Raw genomic sequence first — 27,741 nt, forward strand, 5'->3', positions numbered from 1 at the left:
TCGACTGCTTGATCTCCTGTTGGTAGAACCATTTGGGGAGGAAGTTTTAAAAGTTGCTAACCAAGCCAAAGGGAAAGCAACTGGGAACAAAACTAGACTTTTTTTTTTTTTTTTGATTTTCGAGACAGGGTTTCTCCGTAGCTTTTGGTTCCTGTCCTGGAACTAGCTCTTGTAGACCAGGCTGGCCTCGAACTCACAGAGATCTGCCTGTCTCTGCCTCCCGAGTGCTGGGATTAAAGGTGTGCGCCACCATCGCCCGGCCAAAACTAGACATTTGTACTTCTTTTCAAAACACTTCGGAGTTTCAAGTTGTAATCATTCACTTTCTTCCTAACCATCCGACAAGGACTCAAGCCTCTGTGTGCTTCCGGTGCTGCTGGGGCAGGGCAGGAGCCCGTGCTGGGGAGGGAGGGTCCTGCCCTGACAGCAATAGCTCTGGGAACGACCTATTCAACAACAGAGAACGCTGGTCAGAGGACACAAACTGCATTTTTTTTAAGCAATTTATCTTCTGATTTTATTTTTAATAACACAGTTGTGAATTGAAATAAATAGACCATTGCTGTACAAATTTTATTAAATTTAAAAAAGATCTTAAAGATTCTTCTGTTCCTTGTAGTTTTTTTTTTTTTTTAACCTTTTATCCCCCTAAGAAAAACTAACAATCCTGGCTGTCCTGGAACTCACGCAATAGACCAGGCTAGCCTTGAAATCATAGAAATCTGCCTGCCTCCACCTCTGAATATTAGGATTAAAGTCGTGTGTAACCACTGTCCAGTTCCTTGTACATTTGTTGTTGTTGTTGTTGTTTTTTGAGACAGGGTTTCACTGTAGCATTGGAGCCTATCCTGGAACTAGCTCTTGTAGACCAGGTTGGCCTCAAACTCAGAGATCCGCCTGCCTCTGCCTCCTGAGTGCTGCGATTAAAGGCTTGCACCACCGCCAGCAGGCTTGTTCCTTGCACATTTTTATTTACTCAGTCATATAGCAGTTATTAGAAATTTTACTGATAATACATAGTAAAGCCTGCTGGAAGTGGCACGCCAGGTCATTTTTGTGAATTGCTCCTTTCATGTTTCCTGATAATGTCCATGAGGTTAGCCCCCGTGACCAGGTTGCTCTGTGTCTGTTTGTCTTTCTGTTGCTCCTTTCTCTTCTGCTCATGAAGGTAAGGGGAATTTAGCAGTTGTGGGGGGAGAATGGATCCCGTGGGCTTCACTCTTTTGGCAACATCCCAGAAGAGCCGTTTAGAGTTGTTATTGATAAAAGTAATCGCGGTTCCATCTTGACCGAGTCTCCCTACCCTGCCGACCTGAAACAAAGCAAAAAGACACTTTCAGGTGTCACTTCATTTCCAGAGAAATGAAGACTATCATTAAATGTGTTTACATAGCTTAACATTCATTCAGGTGCATGTTTTCTTCTGTGGGAGTGCATGCATATGTGTGTGCGTGCGTGCACGTGTGTGTGCGTGTGTGCACATATGTGTGCACAAGTGTATGCTGGGTACTGCACCCAGTCTCAGGTGTGCCAAGCATTGAGCAGTACCCCTGGGCTACAATCCTAATGGTGCTCTCTGGACTGTATGTCTTAATGTATTTATGAAATCAAGATAGAGGGTTGATGGCAGCATATGTATTTTTTTGCTATGTTAATTTTAATGAAACAGCACAACAAGACTGTTTGGTCTAGTTTTTGTGCCTTGAAATGTTAGATTTAAGCTATTTCATTTTTACAGGGTTCTCTGTTGGACAGAATGGACACAGTTTGTGATTCAAATACTGAAATCTATAGCTAGCACAAAATCTTGTTTCTAAATACAAAAGGAAAATATTCTGAGAAAGTTTTCAGAAGAGGGGAACAGAGACATTGTCAGCTTCTGTTCATCAACTGAAATGTAAAATCTAAAGTCTATACTTAGAAATATTTATGTGAGCCAGGTGTGGTGGCACATGCTTTGGATCCCAGCACTCAGGAGGCAGAGGAGGCAGATCTCTGTGAGCTTGCGGCTAGCCTGGTCTATATAGCAGCTCTAGGACAGCCAGGGATAGAGAGACCCTGTCATAAAAATCTAAAACACAAAGAAATATTGAAGGAACTGATGGTTCCTATAGAAGGTAGCTTTAAGGTTACTAAAGACAAAAAGCTCTGAAAAAGCGAAAAGGGCTGAAGGCCTCTAGGGAAGGAGACTGCAAAGCGAGGAAGCAGACGCCAAGGTGTGTGTCAGCTCCGCGCTTTAGCTGATCTGATGAATTATATTGCTGGATTTTTTTTATATGGATTGTTCAAATAAAATACAAACTGACATTGAAATAACTACAACCTACAAAAGAGGAGAAAGTATTAACAATCATGTATTTGATGCAAGTTTTCTAGAATATGCAAAAAATATTTAAGGCTTAATAATAATGATAACCTAATTTAAAGAACCTTACCAAAGAAGATATACAAATATATTTGTATTGAAAATACAAGTATTGAAAAGATATTCCTACAGCTACATTCACTATTGAGAAATGCAACCCAAAGCCATAACAAAACACCATTTCATCCTTGCTAAGGGGTCTATAATCAAGAAGGCGGGTTAGAATGTAGCTCAGTTGATAGAGTGCTTGCCTGGCAAGGAGGAGCCCTGGGTTAGATCCCCAGCAGGGCATAAACAAGGTGCAGTAATGTGTGTCTGTAATTCTAGCAACGGGAAGTTCAAGGTTATCTTCAGTTACTTTGAGATTCAAGGTCAGCATGGAATATGAGAATTCATGAAACCTTGACTTTAAAATCAATCACTTACTCACTCAATCAATCATCAATCAAGGAATAACAAGACTTGGCAGATGTAGAGAAACTGGAACTCACATATTGTTGAAGAATATGTAAAAGTTACTTTGGAAAACAGTCTGGTAGATCCTGAAAAGGTTAAACACAAAGTCACCATTGAATTGGACAACTCTGATCCTAGGTACTAGCCAAGAGGAATAAAAATGTGTGGCCAGAAAAACCTGTATATGAGTATTCACAGCAGGGCAGCTGATATTAACAGTAGCCAAAAATATAAAGTACAATTAGCAAATGGGCTCAGAAAGGTGATGTATCATAATTGGAATATTTTTGGCAATAAAAGATAAAACAAAATTAAAATATAATGCTATAAAATGGGTAAATGTTGAAGACAGTAAGAAAAAAATAAAAAAGTTATAGAAGATCACACATGACATGGTTCTTTTTACACGAAATGACCACAAGAGTCAAATCTACAGAGACAGAAGCGGAGGGTGAGTGATTGCTCAGGTGTGGGGGTGCCTGCTGGTGATATGGGCATCTGTTCTAGGGTGAAACATTTTCTAGACCTGACTGCAGTTATGTTTGTACAACTGTACAGATACATACTTAACTGTTTGGATTCTCTCTAAATGAGTGGGTTGTACAGTTTCGGAACTGTATCTACTGATGATTACTATGAGGTACAGAGTGTAGCAGGGAGTGGGAGCAAACCCCTGTAATCCCAGCTACTTGGGAAGCTGAGGCAAGAGAACCCTAAGTTTGAAGTTAGCTTGATCCACTTGAAAAGACACAATCTCAAAATTAAGGGGGGGGGGCAGGGATGGGGAGTGTGGCTTAGTAGTTAAGTGTTTGCCCAGCATGCATGTAGCCCTGGGTCTAAAACCCCGCATAAAACAAAAACACCTCCAATACTTTCTAAACTCTAAGGTAGCTGATGCTATCTAATATCAAATTACTTTTCCCAGAAACGTTCTACCATTAAAAATAAAAACCGGCCACATGGGAATTCCTATTATACTTATCTTTGGCAGTAGCAGTTCTACTCAAAAAAAAAAAATTTTTTTTTTTTTAATCTAGATAGGGTCTTGCTATACTGCTCAGGTTATCCACAAACTTCTGGGCTCAAACAATCCTTTTGATCCAGCCTCTCCCATAGCTGCAAATACTGGTTTGACCACCGTGCCCATGGCCAGAGGAACTCGTTGTATACTAGCTCTCATAAAAAGACAAGTATGTGAATGCTACCGCAGCATTCTTTAACAGTAAGGCACTGGGAGCATAGCAATCAATAAAGTGTGTTAACTCACAGTACATTCACACAGTGTATCATCTTGTAGCAGTCAAAATGGGACAAGCCAAGGAAGTTAGTGAAAACATTTAAAGAGCCCGAATATACCTATTAACATCTAAATGGTACTTATTATGTATGCAGATGAGAAAAGACATCTGAGATATATTTAATAAAGCAAGGCATGGAACAATAATTATGATGTGGTCCCATTTACATGTATGTAATAAATTTGTGTACCTTATATGTATGTATGCTTATAATTTTTAAACTATTACCTGCCAAAACTCAAAGATAGAAGGAAATGGTAAAGAAGACCTGTTGCCAGGTGTGATGGTGCACTCTTTTAATACCAGCGTTCAGGAGGCAGCAGCAGGCGGATCTCTGCGAGGTCTGTGGCAGGCAGGGCTATGTAGAGATCCTGTCTCAAAACAAAAAAGAAGGCTTACTTCTCATTCTATGCCTTTTGTTATGTGTGATGCTTGTTACCATGAATATGTGCTTTAAGAACTGAAATAATCTAAGACACAGACAGAGCTGGAAAAGCAGCCAGCTCTAGAGTCATCTAAACAGAGTTAAGAAACCTCACACATTCACCAAGCCCAGAGGCCACCACTATATTGTAGTGGGGATACGGAAAGCCAAAGTCAGCCTTGGGATGTCCTGAAAGGTTAAATGACTATAATTAGCATTTTCTAAGAGGCAAAGAAGCATCTCAATATTGTAACATTTTAGAAATGTTTCTATCTAAAATTATGAAATATTTAGAAGGAAACATTTCATTTGTTCTAACACTACCTCCTTCATTGATTCCCAATGAAGCCAAAGTAAAACTCAAGCTGCACTGCAGTGTAGACACTGCAAAGTCAATGCGGCCACTGGGAGGTGAGTCCCAGAGCATCAGAGGAAGGCTGCGCTTGAGGGACTGTAAGTGATGCCGCAGAAGGAAGACGGGGCAGTCAGAGAGATAACAGCACTAAAGGCTCTGTTTCTGCCAGAAAGAGGGGCCATTGTTACTTCTGGCAGCAAAGGAAACCAATGAAACTTTAACAGGTGAAAGACTAGGACAAGTAAGGATATGAAGAGAAGACAAGATTCCTAAAACAAGCATTTTAGAGGATCACGTTTACTCTGGCCAGCACAGCAACTTAAAGCAATCTTTTAAACAAGTTTCTTTTCTAAATATAAAAGCTACCAGTGGACTTGATGAAGGGAAAAAAAGAAAGCATCAAAAATGAAGCAATAATTTGGTGCCTAAAATGTTTTCTAAAGATTTAATTTATGCATGTGTGTGTTTTGCCTCTTATGGCTTTGTATCATGTGCAGGCCCAGTGCTAGCAGAGCCAGAAGAGGGTGCCTGGACCCCAGAACTAGAGCTACAGATGCTTGTGAGCTGCTCTGGGGGTGCTGGGAAGTGAACCAGGCCCCCTGCAAGAGCAACAAGTACCCTTAGCCACTGAGCTATCTCTCCTACCCTTAACATTAAAACAAATAAACAGAATTTTAGGTTTCTCACTTCTAGTTTTTAACATGGTTTAGGTATAAAGTTTTTAGAACCAAAATTTTGTTTCTAAGTGCACATACTCACACATGTACATGCACGCTCGCTCACACACACACACACATTTTTTAATTAAAAAATTTAAAATAATTTTATGTGTATGAATGAATGTTTTGTCTGTATGTACATATGTACAATATGTGCATGGTACCCAAGGAGGTCAGAAGGGGGTGTCAGCTCCCTTGGGACCACAGTTACAGATGGTTGTTGACCACCATGTAGGCTCTGAGAACTGGCCGAGGGTCTTCTAGAGTAGGCGGTGTTCTTAACTGCTGAGTTAACTCTCCAGTCCTAAGTATATATATTTTTTCAAGACTAAAATTATGCAAAGTTTTATGTCCTGCTTTTTAAAAAGTGTTTGCTCAATCTGACAATGCCTTATCCAATCAAACTCACCAACAAACTGGCAGGACAGGAAGCACCTTACCTGATGAATATACTCATCCATGCTTGAAGGCATATCAAAATTCACAACCAGCTTGACGTTGACCAAGTCCAGTCCTCGGCCCAAGACTCCTGTGCTCACCACCACCTCATAGTCTCCTTCCAGTAATCCCTTTCCAATAAATCAAAAAAGTTCATTATTCAGGCCAGTAGTGTTAAGGCATATCTATAATTTCAGCCCTCAGGAGACAGAGGCCTCTGAGTTCAAGGCCAGCATGGTCTAGATAGAGTTCTAGGCCAGCTAGTGGTACATAATAAAATCCTGTGCAAAAAACAATAAACAGTTAAAAAAATCATTATCTAGAATTTATTTTATATGGCTTTGTGTAATTCTGATGTTTTTAAATGCTCACCTCAGTATTTTGTTGTAACAGCTTTTCAATAAACAGAAGTCTTACACTTGAAAACTGATTTACTTTAAACTCCCCCTAGCCTCTGTGGAATTTACTTTACTAATTTACTCAAGTGAATCTCTTCCTAAGGTGAGCTTCTGCTCTGTCCCAGACCAAACTGACCTGATTTCTGAAATAGTGAATTGTGAATTAGCTATCCATTTAGCACACCCTCCAGAGAGCTGGCTTATTGCTCCCCACACACAGAGGCCTGAGCAAGAGGAACAGTGAACTTCAGTCACTGCTTCCTCATGTTCCTCTCACTGAGCAGGTCGGCCTTGTACCAGTTGGCAGTAGGTCGTCTCTTGAAAATGCAGCAAAATAGATTCTGAAGACAGAGAATACAGAGCGCTATAAGCCAACCTTCAGTATGTCTCTCCTTTCCATCTGAGACTTCTCTGAGTGGATGGACGTGCTGTTTAGACCTGTGATTTTCTGAACTGCTTCACTCAACAGATCTGCACCTAGTTTGCAGTCCACAAATACTAACACTGGAGGTTTAAAGAGCTTCTTATCCTGAGGAAACAAGACAAGAAATTAAATTCTTCATAGAGCATAACTTATGTGGAAAACTCTGAAATCATTAGCAAGAGCTAACTATTGAAAGGCTTATAAATATTGCTAAAAAGAAATTATAATTATTTTATAATACAAAATAAAAGCATATCTTCTAAAACTAATGTTCTCATTTAAGGATGCACAAACTCATCATTTCACTTTTTCAACATTAATATTACAAATATATTTAAAAAATTTAAGGCCCATTACATAGTTCTAAACCCTGCTCACTAGTCAATGCAAGTTGTTTTTAACTTAATACCATATTTGTAAGTATTTTTTCATATATCAGCCACTCTAACAAGTTTGCTTAAATTAGTTCAAAGATTCTCAAGGATAGAATAGACAAGAAACACTCTGAAAAATATATATAATTTTTGAAAGTTAAAATATTGAAGAAGTGTGTGTGTGCACGTGTATGTTTGAGAAAGGATCATATTTTGTAGTCTAGGCTCAATTTGAGTCTGGAGCTCAATTTGTAGCCCTAGTCTGGTGTAGGAGGTCCTTCTGTTAGTGTGTTGCTGTTACTGGGTAAAGAACAAAGAAACTGCCTTGGCCTCGTTGATAGGACAGAACTTAGGTAGGTGGAGTAGATAGAACTGAATGCTGGGAAGAAGGGCAGAGGGGCAGATGCCATGGATCTCCTGCCTGAGATGGATGCTGGTTAGAATCATGCTGGTAAGCCACAGACATGAGGCAATACACAGATTAACAAAAGTGGGTTAAATTAAGATCTAAGAATTAGCCAATAAGAAGTTAGAGCTAATGGGCCAGGCAGTGTTTAAATGAATACAGTTTGTAAGCTAGCCAGGCGGCTGGGACTACAGGCAGCCCCCTCCTCTTGTTACAAGAGCTAGTTTCAAATACAAGGCTGTTCTGCCTCGGCCCTTCCAAACACTGGGATTATAGGCATGAATCATTATGCCCAACTCGTGAGGAATAATCTTCAAAATGAAATACTTTTTATAATAAGGAAAAGAAAAAAGATTCTGAGTCAAAAGGGACGGCACAAACACTGCAAACTACAAACTCCACGAGCTGAAGTAGGATTATAAATTCAAAGCCAGGTTGGCCTATAAAGTGAGACCTCAAAAACATAATAAAATGTGAACCCTAACAAAGCGGCAACTAGGCATCTACACTACATATTTCCAGAATAAAATTTTGAATTGGGCATGGCAGCAAATGCCTTTAACCCCAATACTAAGGAGAGGGAGGTGGGAGTGTTGTGAGCCTGGGCTACATGGTATCAGGCAAGTCAGGGATACATAGAAAAAGTCTGCCTCAAATGAACATCAGAAGCAAAATTCAATTTGATCCTTACAGAATTCTGATGCACATAAAAGGATTTACTATTAAATATATGCACCAAAATTCCTCCAAAGCTACCCTTAAATATCACTCTGGAGCTGAGGAAATACAAACACAGGCCACAAACATGGCTGCCTGCTTAAATACTCACATTTAAGATTTCAAATAACTTCTTCTTTTTGCCTGGATCTTCTACCCATAGGATGATCTGCCGCACGCTGGGGCAGGGCAGGTTCTTGTCCCCAGTGATAATCCTCACAGGGTTGTGCAGAAGCTGCTCTGCAAGCTGCTCTATGCTGCCTGGGATCGTGGCAGAAACCAAGATGGTCTGACAATCAGCAGGAGTGGTTTCCAAAACGTCAAGCACTTGCTGCTGAAAGCCCATCTTCAGCATGGTGTCGGCCTAAAAGGAAGGCATTCTAAGCTCAGGCGTAGTCAGCACTACAACCCAGAGCCACTCAGGATAAGACTGAATAATTAAGAACAGAAAAAAATAAAAAACACAGAAAAATACAAATGTACAGTGCCAAAAGACCAACAGGGAAATGTGTATGCAAAATTATAAACTATATAACTTAATGATATGGATTATTATTATTATTATTATTAATAGCTGCAAGAGAGACATTCTGTATACTTATACATAAGGCACTTGTTAAATTATGGCAACATAGAACACTGTGTCATCCTGAAAAACAAAGAGAAAGCTCTTTGCTGGGCAATGAACGATTGCATGGAGAAAAGGCGGGAACACTGTGTAATGCGATACTGCTTATATGACAGAACAGAATGGAAGTATATATAGTCAAGAAATTAATTAGGCTGGGGGAATGGTTTACACTGTAATCCAACCACTCAGGAGGCCAAGGCAAGAGGACTGAGTTCAAGAACAGACTGAACTACAGGGTGAAACCCTGAAAACTAAACTGCTACCGTGGAGAAGCCTAGAGAGCTGCTGTGTGTAAGGGGAAGGTCTGCTCACTGCACTCTGTCTTCCGGCGGTGAGAATCTAACCCAGGTCTGTGAGTGTGCTAGTGTTCCACTACTGAAGCGCATCTGTCAGCCTTGGATTTTGGAAACGGAGTCTTGGTAGGGAGGCTGGGCTGCCTTTGAATTCATGATCTTTCTGAGATAGCTTCCCAAGTGTTGGGTTTATAGGCATGAGCCACCATACCTATCAGGGTTCACTTTTTGCTTTTCAAAATTTTATTTCCTTATAGCTATGGATATGTCCTATATAATAAAATTATTTTATTAAAAAATTAATGTTGAGATAGCTATGGCTTAAATGTGGGTATTTCTCCCCAATTCACATTGAAGCCTTCCCTACCACTGGTTGTCCGCTGATGTCCACTGATGTGCACTGGCTGTCCACTGATGTGCACTGGCTGTCCGCTGATGTGCACTGGCTGTCCACTGATGTGCACTGGCTGTCCACTGATGTCCACTGATGGGCACTGGCTGTCCACTGATATGCAGTGGCTGTCCACTGATGTCCACTGATGTGCACTGGCTGTCCACTGATGTGCACTGGCTGTCCACTGATATGCACTGGCTGTCCACTGATGTACACTGATGTGCACTGGCTGTCCACTGATGTGCACTGGCTGTCCACTGATATGCACTGGCTGTCCACTGATGTACACTGATGTGCATTGCCTGTCCACTGATGTGCACTGGCTGTGCATTGATGTCCACTGATGTGCACTGGCTGTCCACTGATGTGCACTGGCTGTGCACTGATGTGCACTGGCTGTGCACTGATGTGCACTGGCTGTCTTCTGTCTTCCCTCCAGAAGTGTCTCCATCAAATCTCAGTATATATTATACAGCACCTTCCCAGAGAGCCTCTAAGAATCTAAGAAAATATTTCCCTGCCATATTGCCATGGACAGATACACTCGCCACAGATCCACGGGGCAGAGCTCATCAGCATTCCTTTCCATACATCCACTAACCAACAGTATCCAGCATGAGAAAAGCCCCCCAAAGAATACCTTTCATAGATATAGGGACATCCTTAATTCTTTTTTTTTTTTAAGATTTATTTATTTATTATGAATACAGTGTTCTGGCTGCATGTGTGCCTACACTCCAGAAGAGGGCACCAGATCTTACTACAGATGGTTGTGAACCACCATGTGGTTGCTGGGAATTGAACTCAGGACCTCTGGAAGTAAAATCAGTGCTCTTAACCTCTGAGCCATCTCTCCAGCCCTGACATCCTTAATTCTAAGTACTAAATAAGACCTAATTTTGTAAAAGGCCACATGCCAGTATCCCAAACCTCTTAAAATCCAGGAATTACCTAGGGTGAGTTTTCAAGATCCCTGGGCTGCTGAATCTCTGTCCCAGTGAGAAAGCCAGTCTAGATTGCATTCACTGACACGCCAGGCAGTTCTGTTTTTGAATGTTTGTCACTTCCTTTTATTTGGAGATATGGTTTCCTGGTAGCCCAGACTGGCTTTGGATTCACTAATTTTTTGTGTTTGAGCATTTTTTTTGGCAGGCAAGTCTGTGCTCCATGCGTGTGCCTAGACTTTCAGAGGTCAGAAAAGGGTGTTGGATCCCCTGGAACTAGGACTAGAGCCACCAGGTGAGTGCTGGGAACTGAACTCTGGTCCTCTGTAAGAGTAGCAAGTGCTCTTAATTACTGAGCCATCTCTCCAGTGTCCTCAGACTGGCTTTGAACCCACCCTCTAGCATCTGCCTACTAAGTGCTGGGGTCACAGGCCAGCACATACTATCTGGACCCCAGATGATTTTTATCATTAGGCCAAGTTGAACAGATCAATGCTTATCCACTGCAACACGGTGCAAGTGAGACAGTGCAGTCTGTGCATAGTCCGACAGAGCGGAGGAAGGCCTCAACCCTCCTCCCGAGACAGGGAAGTTTCAGAGTCTCTCATTCTGAAGCAGTGAGGAAGGAGCAGGATGGGGGTGGCAGAGAATTCTAGGCCAAAGGGAAGATCTGACAAGAGACAGGATGGTGACACTGAGCAAAGGTCATTGCAGGAAATGGCTCTCCCTCCTTGAGAGCCATCGCTTGCTCTCAGCTCCTGTCCCAGGCTACTGTGCTGACTCAGCTGCCAGCGCCAACACCAGGCCCTCCATCCTCTCTGCTCACTACTTCCCTCCAGCCTTCTCTTGGAGAAACCAGACAGCACATAGACTCCAATGCACGCTTCCTGCATGGAGAGAAACGTTTCCCTTCGCCTACTGTTCAGAGAAGGGCGAACTCAGACAGCATAACCAGGACCCGGCATTTACTCACTTACCCTTTGCTAAAATTAAAAGCACACTATAATTTATGGAGTCACCTCTCCAGCTGCCTCCTTCCTTCCCCACATGCTGTCTTCAGAGGGCTCATAAATGATGACTTTACGCGACTCTCAGACTTAACCCTTCAGTCTCAGGGCCTCCACCCTGCCCTTGACCCCTTCACTCCTTGGCTGGTTGTGGATGGCTCGGTCTCTGAGTCCTTCTTCTTTAACTTCTCTTGTACTGAGCAGGGGAATGGCTTCCCTAAACCACCACTTTTACCAAGCTACACCCAACTCGTAATTTAGAGAGCCTCATTGTCTCCCACATCAAATCCAGAAGCTTCTGCCTCCCTTTCAGGGCCTCTATAATTTGACTCCACCCGAGCTTCCCCACTCCACTTCCTATTATTTCTCAGGAAGGGTTCTTCAGGCTGGTTGGTCTCCTTCCTCCCTCCACAAGACACTGGGCTCTCTGACAGTGCTGCTTGTCTCTTCACGGGGATATCTGGTCTGTCCTCTGGTTTTTAAATCTTCTGAGGAGCAGTCCAAATCCCATAACCATTTTTTAATTTTTTAAAATCAACCTTTTTTTAAATTTTACATACAAATCCCAGTTCCTCCTCCCTTCCATCCTCCTAATCCTCCCATTCCCTTTACCTTCTCCCCACCCCCCCTTTCCACTCCTCAGAGAAGGCAGACCATTACTATATATATGCATAGGTACACACACACACACAGACACACAGACACACACACAAGTATATATTGGATTTTCGAGACAGGATTTCTCTGTAGCTTTGGAGCCTGTCCTGGAACTCACTTTGTAGACCAGGCTGGCCTCGAACTCACAGAATCTGCCTGCCTCTGCCTTCTGAGTGCACACCCACCACCTGGCTCCATTACTATTAATAGTGCCAAAGCATTTACTCTCTTATTTCTACTCCTGACCTTAATTGCCCTAGACAATTAGCACATCATTTACATAATACAGTATTTATTTTATTGTAGTTTCCCCCACTAGTTCATGGTATTCAAGACAAATTCTAACCTTTACCTGTTCTGTGGAAACCCATCATATCCAATCATTTTCCTCTTCTTCTAACACATTTTTTTTCAGTGGTGGAACAGATACAATCCAATACCTTGCAAATGCTAGGCAAGTACTTTACAATTCAATTATACTTACAATCCTTTTTTAAAGATGTTTAGTTTATGTGTTTGTGTATGAATGAATATGTACATACATGTTTGGGCCTGGTGCCCACAGAAACTAGAAAGTGTCAGGTCCCATGGAAAAGAGTTACAGACAGCTGACAGCTATGGTGTAGGTGCTGGGAATCAAACCCAAATCTTCCTAAGAGCAGCAGGTCCTCTTAATCATGGGGCCATACATCCTTCCCCAGTCCTTGGTGCTTTGGATGGGAGTATCTCTAGATAACTCTGGCTAGTCTTATAACTGAGATCCTCCTGTCTCTCCTTCTCTAGGTGAGTGCTGTGTTAACTGTGTGGATTTTTTTCTTTTCTTTCTTTCCTTTTTCTTTTTTCATTTGTGTGTGTGTGTGTGTATGGTGTTCGTGTAGGTGTACCTGTATATTTACAGACATTTATGTCTGCATGAAGGCCAGGGGTTAACCTTGGTACCATTCTTTAGGTACCCTTCACCTTGTTTTTTGAGCCAGGGTCTTCCAGTGGGCTGAAGCTTGTCAAGCAGGGTAGAGTGGCTGGCCCCTGAGACAGGGCTCTGCCTGTCTTCACCTCCCCAGTTCTAGGATTACGTGAGTGGTGTAGGAAGTCCTTCTGTCTATGTGTTGCTTTCATCGGTTAATAAAGGAACTGCTTTGGGCCTGTAGCAGAGTTAGAGGGGAATAGAGCTAGGCGGGGGAAACTAAACGGAATGCTGGGAAGAAGAAGCAGAGAGAGATGCCATGGCTCTGCCACTAGAGAAAGACATGCTGGAACTTTGCTGGTAGGCCACGACCTCGTGGTGATAAACAGATGAATAGAAATGGGTTAAATTAAGATGTAAGAGTTAGCTAATAAGAAGTTAGAGCTAATGGGGGGGCCAAGCAGGTATTTAATTAATACAATTTCTGTGTGGTTATTTTGGTTCTGGGAAGCCAGGACAAACAAACGGGCCCTCCTCCTACAAACTGGTACCTACACAAGAGTATACCACCACACTCAGCTTTCATTTATGTGGATTCTAGAGTATTAAACTCAGGTCCTCAATGACTGAAAATCTCCTTGGCTCCACATCTGGGTTTCTGTTTATTTCTGCTTGATTATTTTGGCTTTCTTGAAGCACTGTCTAGCTATGTAGCCTAGATTGGCCTTGAATTTATGATCCTCCTGCCTTTGGCACTACAGTAGTGGATTGCAGGTGTGTGCCAGCATACCATGCTGGTTATTTTCATGTTGCTATGGTTGTACAGGTTAGTTTCAAAAGATCAGACTGGACCCCAAAGCCTACAATAGTGACCGTCTATTCTTTTATTTAAACTTAAAACTTTTTACTTTATGTGTATGAATGTTTTGCCTGCAAGTATGTCTGTGTATCATGTGAATGTCTGATACCCACAGAGGCCAGAAGAGTTCCCTTGGAACTGGAATTACAGACTGTTGTGAACAGCCATGTGGGTACTGGGAATTGAACTTGGGTCCTCTAGGAGAATGGTCAGTGCTCTTAACCACTGAACCATCTCTCCATCTACTATTTTAAAGAAAGTATTTGCTAATCATTGGCCTACACTGTTTATGCACTTTTTAAAAGTAAAAATGTTATTTGTGTGTGTTAGTGTGTGTGTGTGTGTGTGTGTGTGTGTGTGTGCGTGCGCGCGCACGCATGTGTGTGGGTATGCTGTGTCTGTAGGCTACAGAACAACTTGCTGGAGTTTGTTCTCTCCTTTTGTCCTGTAGGTTCTGGAGACTGAATTCAGATGGCCTGGCTTGGCAGCAAGCACCTCCAGCCATCTTGCCAGCCCCTATTTGAGTATTTCTTTATCTCAGTAGACAGGATAATGTTTTGACCTTTATTTCAAGTGAATGTCTTTTTTTTCTCAAAATTTCAGTATCACGTAGGTTTGAAACATAGTGAAAATGTTTCTGCAATCCCACGTACATATCCAGAGTTGGTTAATCTGTACCTACACAGCACTTCTATACTGACTTCTGCCAAAACAACCTGTATGGTTTACCAGCTCATTTTCCTTCTGAGCTACAAAGAAACCACACCTCTTCAATGCTGGGGCACGTGGGCAGGAGCCTCACATGACAGACACTCCATACATATTGCTAAGTGGACACTTTTTCTGCACCGTGATGTGCCATGATTTCTTACAGGCCCCAGCAATCCTTGTTTACTGCAGAAAATTAAAATGCTGTGGAAAAATAAGAGAACGAGCACCCTCTAGCTCCACCCAAAGGCTGCCCAGGAAAACGCTGACTTAGCAGACCTTTCAAAGGATCCAACTACATTGTTTTTCATTTCTTCTAGACATCTTAGTCTATGAGACATTACCAGCATTGCTCATCTTCACTGCTACTCTATAAGATTACCCAAGTGGTAAAAAAAAAAAAAAAGTTCAAACTCTGGTCTTGAGGGTCTTGGCTACATCATCTTCACACACCTGAGGGACAAGGGCGCACCAGGATGTGCTCATGGTCAGAGGCTGGCACTGCACTTTACTGCTGCATAACACCCACCCTCTGCTGTCACTGCGGAGGGAGACCATGAAAAACATGTGTCCAGTTCTCATGCTTGTCTGCATGATGTTATATGATCTAATCAATGGAATAATAGTGGTAATAATAATAATACAGGTATGGCAGGATGATTCAGTGGGCAATGGCACTTGCACCACAAGTGATGACCTGAGTTCAACCCCTAGAAACTCAAAATGGAAGGAAGGAACCAACTTCCAAAAGCTGTCCCCTGACTTCCACACAGGTGTCAAGGCATGCATGCTCCCATGAGCATAGTCATGCACACACACAATAATAATAATAAAAACAATTAAATACAAAAATATAGAGCTGACAAGATGACTCAGTGGCAAAGGTGCTTGCTATCAACCCTCTAAACCTGATTAGATCTCTGGCACCCATAGGTGGAAGAGAGAACAACTTGCACAAGTTGTCTCTAATCTTTACACTCACATTATGGCAAGTGCACGAGTACATATACACAATATATATACACACACACGAGTACATATACACAATATATATACACACACGAGTACATATACACAATATATATACACACACATGAGTACATATACACTATATATACACACACACACACGAGTACATGTACACAATATATACACACACACGAGTACATATACACAATATATATACACACACACGAGTACATATACACAATATATACACACACATGAGTACATATACACTATATATACACACACGAGTACATGTACACAATATATACACACACACGAGTACATATACACTATATATACACACACACGAGTACATGTACATAATATATACACACACGAGTACATATACACAATATATACACACACACGAGTACATATACACTATATATACACACATACACACGAGTACATGTACACAATATATATACACAAACATGAATATATATATACAACATATATACATACACATAACTACATACACACACTACACACACACATATATAATAAAATAATGCCCCTACTTCATTTTATACTTCAGAAGTATAAAATAGTATGCTAACAACAACAAACATTTCCCAACCACTATACCAATGCCCATATAGAAAAAGAACCATTATTCAAATACATCAAATAGCCACTATCAGCTACTTCTACAGTTCCTGTAAATAATTATTGTCCGTGATTTTTTATTAAATGTCAGGAAGCATAGAATGATTTTAAAAACCTGTCATTGTGAGACTGGAGAGGTAATTCAGTGGTTGAGTAGTTGCGTAGCATGCAGAAGGTTCTAGGGTCAATGTCCAGTACAGCAAAATAAAACAAAATACAAAAAGCCCAAAACCTTATCATGGAGATTATAGTACCCACTGAGTTTGAGTGTCCAGCACTAGGAAAAGGTAGCTTTGGTTTAACTGAGTCATGCCTTAGTTTAGTTGCAGTGTACATAAGAGTCAGCATAAGACCCAGTAGAATAAATTTTTACAAGTTCCTAATTTTTTTTCAATCAGAGAATGCTCTGAATATACAATGACATTACATAGCTACAATATACTTTTAAAATAAATTATATAAAATCAAATGATTGTTTTTAACATGTATATGTAGTGTATGTATGCTTGCAGGTGTATACACAAGCATGTCCTATATGCATGTGAAGGTTTAGAGATCAACAGTCACTGTCTTTCTCAATCACTTTCCACCTCATCTTACACACACACACATTTACTTTTCTATGTATGTGTACTTGTATGATTGTGTAACAGAGTGCACGTCTGGAGGTCAGAGAACAGCCTTGGTGCTAGGTCCTCACCTTCCACCTTGCATGAGCCAAGGTCTCTCTTACTATTTGTTACTGCTAGTGCACACGGCTCTTCCAGGGCTTCTAGAGATCCGAACTCGTCATCAGGCTTGACTGGCAAATGCCCTTACCCCCTGGGCCATCTTCCCAGACCCTCACCTTAGTCTTGGAGACATCTGCCTTCCTCACGCTGCTGTTTCACACATGCACCTCCACGCCCAGACTTCACGTGAGTGCTGAGGACTTGAACTCAGGTCCTCACGCTGACACAGCACACACTAACCACAGAGCCAATGCTCCAACCTCATCAATAGGTTTTAAACATTACTACTTACTTCGTCTACTACCACGATTTTTATGGCACCAAGTGATACGGCGTTCTGTTTTATTATATCCAGAAGTCGTCCGGGGGTTGCTATGATAACCTGAATAAAAGATCAAAGGCAAATTTAAAATTAAATAATATTCACTCATTCACTTAATCTTTGTTGCTTTCTTTTGGGACAGGGTCTCACTATGTACTCCTGGCTTGCCTCCACCTTCGGAGTAGTGGGGTTTTAGGCACACACTACCACACCTGGCCTTTCATTCTATTTTTTACTGGGTAGCTACTTTATACAAGACACTGTGTAAAGTACCACAATGAATCAGTCATATACTGTTTCTGCTCTCAGAAAATAGTCATCTACAGGAAGAAACAAATAAAAATGCTATTGTGATACATAGACAATAAATGGAGAAGTCTGTCCAGATCATAAAACAAGGTGAGTACTTCAAAAACAACAACCAAAGTACACCTGCGTAGTTCCTGAAGTGGGTGTCTACAAAGGGCTCCTTGGAGAAAGGCAAGATTCCAGTACTGGCCAGGGAAAAAATAAGGCAGCCAGGGACCTCCTTAAGTAGACAGTAAGTACTCAGAGATAATGGAGAGATGACCTAAAGCCACAAAAACCAGCTCCAGGTACTTCTACCATTCAAATTAGGGCCAAACCAAATCACAATAGGAGACTACACCTTTAGACAAAACAGGAATCCTGATACCATATCAATACTAGACATCATGTATCTCAAAGCACTTCTCCCAAAATATTTACTAAATACAAAAGGAAAAAATAAACTTCACAGTTTAAAGACAGGTTAACAGTCCACAAGGTAGTGGCACATGAAGTGTTTCCCTAGTGAGGTGATCTGAAAGAAAATGACAAGGCCTTGTTAGATCAGGTATGGTCTCATTGGTGAAAGTGTGTCACTGTGGAGGCAGGGTTTGAGTCTCATATGTGCTCGAGATATCGTCCAGTGTCTCAGTTTACTTCCTGTTGCCTGCAAGTTGTAGAACTCTCGGCTCCTTCTCCAGCACCATGTCTGCCTGCACGCTGCCATGTCCCACCTTGATGATAATGGACTGAATGTCTGAAAATGCCACCCCCCCCCATTAAAGGCTTTCCTTACATAAGAGCTGCCATGGTCATGGTGTCTCTTCACAGCAATAGAAACCCTAACTAAGACACCTTGCATGCATGAGACCTGGAGTTCCACCCCAGTTCCTCAAGGAAGAAAAAAAAGTAAAAGCTGCCAAAAAAGGTGCAATGAAAAGAACAACATATATTTCTCTCTGAAGTGGTTTGTCTGCTGGGCACGATGGAGCACACCTGAAACCTCAGCCCTTCAGATGCTGTCTGAGACCAGGAGACAGATGGGGGGCGGGGCTGGCTCAGTAGGCAAGAGCACTTGCTGTACAAGCACAAGGACCTGAGTGCAAGGCCTCAGCACCCACACAAGTTGGACATGGCTGCGCATGTGCCTGTGAGCCCAGCTCTCTGGAATTCAGCTTCAGTAAGAGAGCCTGTCTTAAGGAAATGACTCAGGAAGTGAAAGAGCATGAGAACCAGTGTCCTCCTCTGGCCTCTACACGTGCACAGGAGTACATACCTGCACACACACGTGCACATACATCACAATACACACCATACACATAGAAAAATGTAAAAAGAACAAACTGAAAGGATGGCTTAATAGTTAGAAGCACTAGCTGTTCCCAGCCCCCACCTGGTGGCTCACAACCATCTGTGACTCCAGCTCCTCTACACTAGGTACTCACATGGTGCAAATACATACAAGGAGATAAAACATGCATATACATAAACAACTAAAAGTACAATAAGAAAAATCAGAGCAACAACAACAAAACCAAGTGACTTGTAAATCTTAGAAGTGTCAAAATCATGAAAAAAACCCAAAAAACAAATGTAAAGACCACAGCAAACTGAAGAGGACAGATATATGCTGTCTTAGTATCTTCCCCCATTGCTATAATAAAATACCCTAACAGAGCAGCTTAAGGGTAAAGGTTTGTTCTGGGTCACAGTGCAAAGGTGCAATCCACTTTTGGCAAGGACACTCACAGTCAGAGAGCAGGGAACAATAATTGCGTGCTTGTGCTCAGCTTCATTTTCAGTTTTCTACAGTCCAGGAGCCCCTACCAGGGAACGCTGAACTACGAGTAAGATGGGTCTTCCCCCACTGGTTACTGTAATCGACATAGTCCCCCAGGGCATGCCCAAAGGCCATCTCTCAGGTGACCCAAGATCCTGTCAAGTTGACAACACTAACCATGACACACACCATCCAAATATATCATACGATCCTGTACCTATTTATTTTTTAATGCTTATTTTCTGAGACAGGCTTTTACTCTGTAGCCCAGGCTAGCCTTGAACTTCAATCTTCTTGTCTCCAAGCCATAGTGCTAGAATTAGAGGTGCTGTCATTACATCAGCTTGAGCTGGATTCTTATGCTAGGGTACCAGGTATAGGGTATGGTGTGTGTGTGTGTGTGTGTGTGTGTGTGCATGTGTGTATGTGTGTGCACATGTGTGTGTGCGTGTGTAGGTGGCAGAATTAGAAAAATGTGAGTGGGCTCCACAGTGTAGATGACATGTTAATTTCTGATCTATTCTAATATGTCAGTGTTAACTTCCTGAATCTGTAATTGCACTATGGACATGCAGAGTAATGTCCTTGGTTAGAGGAATCACATTCTGATATGTAAAACTGACAGAACACCAAGTCAGAAGAGTACTTCCAAGAATCCTGGGAGAAAGAACTTTCTTATATTGTACTGGTTTCTTTTGCTCAAGTTGGTTTTTTAAAAATGTGTGAAAACACTGCATTCAGCCGTCTAAATGACTGAATATTGAGAACTGTAGCTTACCCCCAATGTATAACTATTTTTCTTTCGGAGAATGAACTGCAGGCAGCATGATGGAGCAAGCTCAAACTCAGAAGGCTGGAGTGGATGAACTTAAGCTGGAGGCCAGCAAGCATACAACAACTTGTCTTGGAAAGCCAAAAGAAGGCCAGGTGGTGATGGTGCACGCCTTTAGTCGCAGCACTCGAGAGGCAGAGGCAGGCGGATCTCTGTGAGTTCGAGGCCAGCCTGGTCTACAGAGTGAGTTCCAGGACAGGCTCCAAAGCTATAGAGAAACCCTGCCTCAAATTGCACACATGTTTACATGCATCATAATGTTTCAAAGCTGTGCAATAAAAATAGATTGTATGCTTATATGAGACTCTAGCAAGTTCTACTAACCCAATGTGGTGTTCATAAAGTGTTCTTATGTTAATGGTTTGCCTTATAAACAAATACTACTGCTGAACTTACAATTTTTCACTAGCAAAATATCACCTTTCTCTGTATATATAGTGGAGGTTTATGAGGAAAATCGATGATCCAATTCCCCACTAACTGCCAATCAAAAATGTCTTACAAGTGTATTTGACATGCTTTAAATCTGTCAGACATATCAGATGAGATGTCTGAAAAGCATGACAGGTATTAATACAGAGGTTTTTAAATATTGCAGCATTTTCATACCTGTTGGTAAGTACCCGTTGTCCCTTCTCCACACAGGGCTCTCTGACAACTATTTCTCCCTTGGAATGTCCAGAACAGTAGGGGACCCCGGGACAATGTCTGCACCTAGGCTACAGTCTACTCTTTGCCAACCTTGCCTTAAACTGAATCGACAAGGATGTACAGCCATTCTAATTCAATTAGAAGACCAGAGCTCACCAAAGCCAAGCCCACCTCTGTGACACGGTCAGCAAGCTCCCAGCTGCTAGATCACATTACTGCCCCTGTCAGAAAACAGCCCCCACACAGCAGCACGGTGAAGAGGGCAGCAGAGTCAGATAAACTAAGGTCCCGGTTTGGGAAATTATTAATTACTAGCTAAGAATATTTAATTAAATCCCACCTTCTGAGATCTGCCTTCCCAATCATATAAGATGGGATAAACAGACCTACCTTCTGAGCAAATGTGGTTACGAGATGAAGTGTATGAGTCTACACAACAGAGCTTAGTATTCGAGCACTCAGGAAGCTGCAGTCCACTCTCTACATTTTATTATTTATTTATTTATTTATTTATTTAAATTTTTTCGAGACAACGCCTCACTCTGCAGCTGTGTGTTGCTCAGGCTGACTACAAACTCTCAGCAATACTCCTGCTTCAGCCTCCAGGGCAGGTATTACAGGTGAATCACTACAACTGGCTATAAACTTAACTTGAGGAAAAAAAAGACCTAGTTGGCAAAAACCTAAAAGCTACCTAAAATCACATCCTCAAAGAGAATCATGCACACGCACGCACACACGCACACACACACGCACACACACACACACGCACACACACACGCACACACACACACACACACACACACACACACACACGCAGGCACGCGCACGCACACACGTTCCTCGATTGCTTACAAAACTGTCAGAGGCCTTCTCCCAACAGGTGCTTACCTTCACCTGCTGGCGCAAGCGATGCAGCTGTGGGGGTAAAGGCAGGCCCCCCACGAGAAGCACCGTCTTCATGCGTGGCAGACCACTCATGAGTTCCTTGGCTTGCCTCTCTATCTGGATGGCCAGTTCTCTTGTTGGTGTAAGAATGAGTGCCGATGGAGTTTTGTCCTGAAAGAGGAGAAGAACAACTTGGAAAGCCAGACGACGAATCCCTGCTGCTGTGAACTACGCCCTTCACAGTGACACCATCAGCCCCGGATATGAGCCTTTTGCTCACCCCATGCACAGTTTGCCTCCAAAATTGATCAGAAATTGAACCCATTTCTTACATGACTGAGATTAACAATCGAAGCTCAAAAGTGGGCAAGGCAGGAAAGGTCTCCTCTTTCGAGGAGGACTCCCGCGGTCACATGAAGACCCACCCAAACTTGGCACCGTATTTTGATTCTCCACTCTCGTGCATTTACATCTTTACATCTTTTTTCTTTTTTTCTTTGCCAAAGAACTTGAGTCTATGTATGGACACATGAGGGGCATCCACACCTATCCTCTCCCTTAGCTCTGTTCATCACCCATGTTTGAGCTGCACTTTAGGCCTCTGGTACCTCCCCTTGCGCGTCCTCTACTGCTTTCTTCTCTTCCCTCTCCGTCTACCCTCCTCACTCTTTTTGCCCCATGCACAGCCCACAAGCCCCCAGGACAGGCTAAGCATCTTCAGCCCAGCAGTCTGAAACCAAAATGCACTTTAAATACCAAGACTTTGGAGCATCGACACGGTCCAAAGTTTCAGATCCTGGGAGCAGTGGGGATAGCTCAGTGGTTAAGAGCACTGGCTGACCTTGCAGAGGACCCAGGTTTGGTGCCCAGCACTCCCAGGGAAGTTCACTACCACCTGTGACTCCAGTTACGGGAGCGCCAACATCCTCGTCTGGCAAGGACACAGACGTAATCCACTGACACATAGAGAGGAAAGCACCCAGACACTTAAACAAAATTAAAATTTTTTAAAAAAATGTTTCAGATCTGGAGCACTTTGTGTTGGATTTCTGAACTGGGGATGCTCAAGCAGTAAAGTCTATGCAAATATTCTGAAGCTGGAAAAACTCCCAAATCTTAAATATCTCTGGTTCCAAACCATTTCAGATGACACTTGGCAAGGACTAGGAAAACAAATCTGCAGAGCTTGTGAAATTGTGCGTGAGAATGCTTTATGCACTACAAACTAACAAAGAAGCTAGTATTTCTTGTTCTGTTTTGCTTGAGACATGGTCTTACTACAAAGCCTAGGCTGTCAGGAACCCAGTTCTCCTGCCTCAGTGCTGGGATACAGGCTTGTGCCACCAGGCCCAGCAGTACTAGTTAAAGATGAGCCATGGTCACGACTAAGAGTGCACCAGCACTTTAACTTAACATACAATGCCAGTTTCTCTAAAACCCAAGCAGCTTAGCTGACATAAACCGCAGCTCATCCATCTGGTAAGCAGGGTTTTCCCTCCAGATCAAAACTTTGTTCTTTTATAGAAAACCTGCTAAAAATAAAAATGTTTTGTAAGGAAATTAATTTTTAGGTCTTCCAGGAAGAGAGCTTTGGTTCAACACAATAAAAAGAATATTCTTTGAAATTATGCCTCACATGTGAAACAGAAACAAAACCACCATCTCAGCGCATCAGTGACTTATATAGGCGCTGAGATGCAGCTTGCAAATTTATTAACTATGAAGAAACTTGGTAAATACCGCATCTGTTTGTGAGAATACATGTCAGTCTGTACATTACCTCGAATAAAGCTCGCATGACAACAGGAAGGAGAAAAGCAGCTGTTTTTCCTGAGCCGGTGTCTGCGCTGGCCAGAATGTCTCTTCCCAGAAGCCCCATAGGGATCATCTGCATCTGGATGGGAGTTGGCACCTCGTAGCCCGACTTCTTCAAGTTCTGATTTAAGGTCTCAGGGAAGCCACAGTGCTCAAAGTCAATAATGGGTCTGGCAACTTCTTGTCCTTGAACCGAGATTCCCAGCTGCTGTTTGAGTGTTTCAATCTGGTCCTCTCTCAGGGTCCCAATAAATGGGTGCTCTCTATAGACATAAAAGGCACCCAGTGGGGACTCGGGCTCGGAGGCAGCTCTCTGCGGGCTGCCGGCCTTCGGCGACTGCTCCTCTCCCTTAACCTGCAGCAGATGCTTCGCTTTGCACTCCAAGCTGCACACATCCTCGTCAGTCTTATCACAGATGTACTCCCCGTAGCGACCACAGACAACACACACGGGCTCCCCAGGCTCCGGCCAGCGCTGGTTTTTGGAAAATGACTTCACAGGCTCTTCGGAAGGAACGCTGTCCTTCGAACCCTGTTCAGGTCCTACCAAACAAGCCTCAGCCAACTGGCCAGAGGGCCTGGGTGAGGGGCTTGAGGCACTGCCGGGCCTGTCTGCAGCGACAGCTTCTTTGGTAACTGAAGCGTGAACTGGAATGGCTCCGGCGCTGTCCAGCTGAACGTCTTCTGCTTCTGGCTTACTTTTCTTACCTACACAGCCTTTGAGGTCATCATTAGAATTTCTCTTGATTTTCAGTGATCTTGGAACAAACATTCTTTAATAGTCTGTTGAGGAAATTGCACCAAGAGATATATTTTACCCTCAGTTAAGTTCACGTTAGTACTTCATGATGTGCCGGCGAGTTTTACTACAAGCAATAGTGAAGACATCATGTCACTACTTATGCCAAACTTTTTTTCCACTTAACAATTTTCTCTGGGGTCGGGGATACGGTCCTTCTCCACACACACACACACACACACACACACACACACACACACACGACCCTGCTGTGCATAACACCTATTTCTGTTTACTGATCAATTGTGCTTTCAAGAATCGGACATCATAGACATTCTACAGCATTTTCACAATGGAAAATTAGAATCTTAAATTAGATTAGAATCTTAAAAATCAAAACTACGGACCAAACAGGAAAAAAAGGCTATGTTTATCTAAGTAACAGAGTGCTCAGTCTGTGTATTGCTGCTTTTTCTAATGCATTGGAAAGTAAGCCAATGCAACCTCAACTTCACACACATGTATATACATACATGTAATGTTCATATTACATATATAATACATGTATACACACATACATGTATATATGATTGGAGATGTGCTTTAGTAGTAGAGCACTCTGCTAGCACATGAGGGCCTGAGTTTCACATTCCAAAGAAAACACTAATATTCACACACACAGAGATGAAGACTCTCAGGCACCTAAGGATTAAGTATATTTATTAAAAAAAAAAAAAAACGATTTCTAAGTGTTAGAAACCAAGTATTCTTACTCTGGAGAACATTAAAAATGTTTTTAAAAATTATTCAGTGGGGAAAGAATTTTAGCCTTATTTTGGGAATAAAAAATATGCTGATAATTTTCTCAAAAGAAAAAAAAAAACAAACAAACTTAAGAAATCGCTAGAGCCCATTTTCTATTAAAAAACAGAAAACATGGCCCCCAAACCGCCTAGACTCTGGCAGGGCCATCAGGAAGGGGTGGGGCCGCCAAGAGCCGGCAACCCCCTCCTCCCGCTCTCGGCAACGCCCGCACCCGGCGCGTTCCCGCCCTCCCCATCCGCCCGCGGGCCCGCGCTCCGGGCGCGCGCACGTAGGAGGACCCCTGGGAGCGGCGCGGTTGAGTCGGCTGCCGCCTCGCGCCGGGGTTACGGAGCACAGGCGCGGGAGCCGGAGGCCCGAGTTGCCAGGGCGGCGCACGCTCACCCGCGCGGACCGGCCGCGTCCGTTCTCGCTCGGGCCGCTCCTTTCCAGGCGCTGAGCCGAACTTCCGGCCGACTGGCCCGCGCAGCTCCGCGTCCCCGGCCGGTGGGGGGGGGGTGATCTGAGGGCCCGACGCGTGCGCGACAGGAGGCGGGGCTCCGGCGGGCCACGCCCTCGCAGTGACGCGACTGCGGGCGGGCGGGCGGGCGGGCGGAGGGGAGGGCGGGGGAATCCTTCTGGAAGAGTGAACGCCAGGGAGTAGGCTGGTGGGAAAGCAGAACTGCCAGGAAGGGCGGGGGCCGCCACGCTCAGAAAGTGGGAAGTTTGAGTGGGCCAGAAAACCCTCTTCTCCCGTCAGCGGCTGAAAATAACTCCAGAATCCGAGCAACGTGATATGGCGTAGTTGATATGCCAAATATTCACCGCCACAGCACTCCGCCCCGCCCTGTGCAAAACTAAACCAAAAAGGAAGAAAAAAAAAATCAAAACCCTCAAAGTCTGTTCCTAGTTCCAGCGGGTGGTGGCCTTTGCGCTGCCAACGCTGCCAACTTCTGGAACAGCCGGACAAGTCTCAGGACGCTTGCGCTTCTGTTGGGGTGGGGAGGAAATAGGAGAGCGAAGCAGGGAAATTGAGGTAATGGGTGCAAAGTCAGGTTTTGTTCGTTTTTTAAAATATATTTTGATCTAATATTTGATGCACACAGAAACTAAATTTAGCAGTTATGTTAAGTGTGAACATACTAACAAAACAAAAATCCTACTTTACGTTGCCATTAGTAAATTAAATGCTAAAACTTTTTTTTCTGTATCTCTGGCAGTCTGCTGCTTGCTTCGGCCTGATTTTGTATGTTGTGTTGCGTGTGTGTGTGTGTGTGCAGCTTGTCCTTTTCTTTAGATTATTTTGGCTGGCAATGCTTCATTTCCATTCAGAGATTTCTAAAAATAATATATACTATATATCTATGTATATAACCTTTCAATATTTGCTTTTATTAACTTTTTTTCTATGATTCGCTGAAGTTGCTAAGTGTGCTAGTAACAGTTCACTTTACTGACGGACAAATGGGCTATCATTCCTGTCAGGAATGTATTTGGTTCCATAGCAGATGTGAATATGAAGACACTTGAATCCTTTGTCTATAAGAACACACTAAACGTGTGTGTTTTTCTGCCTCAATTTGAGGGTTTCAAACTTGCAGTAACTCTTACTTGAGTTAGGTGACTTGTAATTTGCCTTTTCCCATTATAAATACTCACTTTTGAACTTAATGTTTGTTCATAATTTCATTTTTTTCTTACTTTGGTCTTTAAGACAGGGTCTCATGTGTGACGTCAGACATGATCTTCCTGCCTCCACCTTGCAAGTGCTGGGCTTGTGCCACTGTTGCCAGCTTGTGTCTTTGTCCTTAAAAGCTTCCTCCTTCTCCAATCATATAAACTCTTGCCCCACAAAGCCAGGCTTTGCCCTGGAAATCATAAACAAGATGCCCCAAAATACTGTTGTTTACCTCCAAGAGAGAAGCCCATTTGCTCTTAGAGGTGCATTGTAGGGTCGGAGGATTTAGAGGTGTTCGGCTTTCAATTTTTAATTTTTAAAAGTGTATTTGTTTCTTGTAGATGGAGGACAGCTTTAGGAAGCCCATTCTCTCTCCACCTTGGGGAGGTGGTATCTCTTGTTTCTGCCACACTGGGCCGTCCAGGCTAGCCGGCCAGTGAGCTAGGCAGGTCTCCTGCGTCTCCATGTCTCCATCCCGCTGTAGGAATCCTAGGATTACAGATGAATGCTACACCCAGTTTTTTAAATGCCTTCTGCACTTCAAACTCAGGGGTCAGATTTATGGCGCAAGTGATTTTCACCCTCTGAACTATCGCCCGGGCTGGGAGGTGCTCAGTTTCACAAGACGGTTCTGCAATATTTCCAAAGTGGTTGCACCAGTCTCTAGTACTCTTACATTCCTTTTGATAGCCTACCAAAAATAAATAGCTATCACATTATTTTAATATGCACTCCCTAATTACTGATAAGGTTGAACTTTTATAAATACTGTTTTTTCATTCATAGTTCCTCATCTCAGCATTCACAACTTGACACATATATTATTTA

The 27,741-nt window shown here is 42.9% G+C and overlaps 1 protein-coding gene across 12 annotated transcripts; it reads right to left on the minus strand.

Annotated features, from left to right (window-relative positions):
• Positions 1–489: 489 nt before the first annotated feature.
• Positions 490–25,776, minus strand: Ddx59 (DEAD-box helicase 59). Of its 12 annotated transcripts, none has more exons than XM_050147790.1 (10): positions 25,641–25,774; positions 23,661–24,478; positions 21,884–22,051; positions 17,412–17,501; positions 8,487–8,738; positions 6,830–6,982; positions 6,058–6,186; positions 4,423–4,490; positions 2,857–2,907; positions 1,160–1,312 (listed from the first exon to the last, which is right to left on the minus strand). In XM_050147790.1, the coding sequence occupies exons 2-10, from the start codon at positions 24,465–24,467 to the stop codon at positions 1,300–1,302; spliced, it is 1,731 nt and encodes a 576-aa protein (XP_050003747.1). In that variant the 5' UTR covers positions 24,468–24,478; positions 25,641–25,774; the 3' UTR covers positions 1,160–1,299. The 12 variants fall into 12 exon arrangements, 5 of the variants coding, with proteins under 5 accessions (XP_050003746.1, XP_050003745.1, XP_050003747.1 ...); XR_007592788.1 differs by having other exon boundaries at positions 1,173–1,312; positions 2,792–2,907; XR_007592789.1 differs by having other exon boundaries at positions 1,184–1,312; positions 2,796–2,907.
• Positions 25,777–27,741: the final 1,965 nt, after the last annotated feature.

This window comes from Alexandromys fortis, unplaced genomic scaffold, assembly GCF_014885135.2.
Source record: "Alexandromys fortis isolate MF-2015 unplaced genomic scaffold, M_Fortis_MF-2015_v1.1 scaffold_58, whole genome shotgun sequence".
Lineage (NCBI taxonomy): Eukaryota > Metazoa > Chordata > Mammalia > Rodentia > Cricetidae > Alexandromys > Alexandromys fortis.

What these genes read in the sequence shown, in the direction of transcription:
- Ddx59 (XM_050147789.1), bottom strand. Translation starts at nt 24,467, where the DNA reads ATGTTTGTTCCAAGATCACTGAAAATCAAGAGAAATTCTAATGATGAC. An exon ending in AAATCGTGGTAGTAGACGAA is followed by an intron (nt 8,739 to 17,411) that starts GTAAGTAGTAAT and finishes CCTTCCTTTTAG; the next exon opens with GCCGACACCATGCTGAAGAT. An exon ending in TGGATGAGTATATTCATCAG is followed by an intron (nt 1,313 to 6,057) that starts GTAAGGTGCTTC and finishes GCTTTGTTTCAG; the next exon opens with GTCGGCAGGGTAGGGAGACT.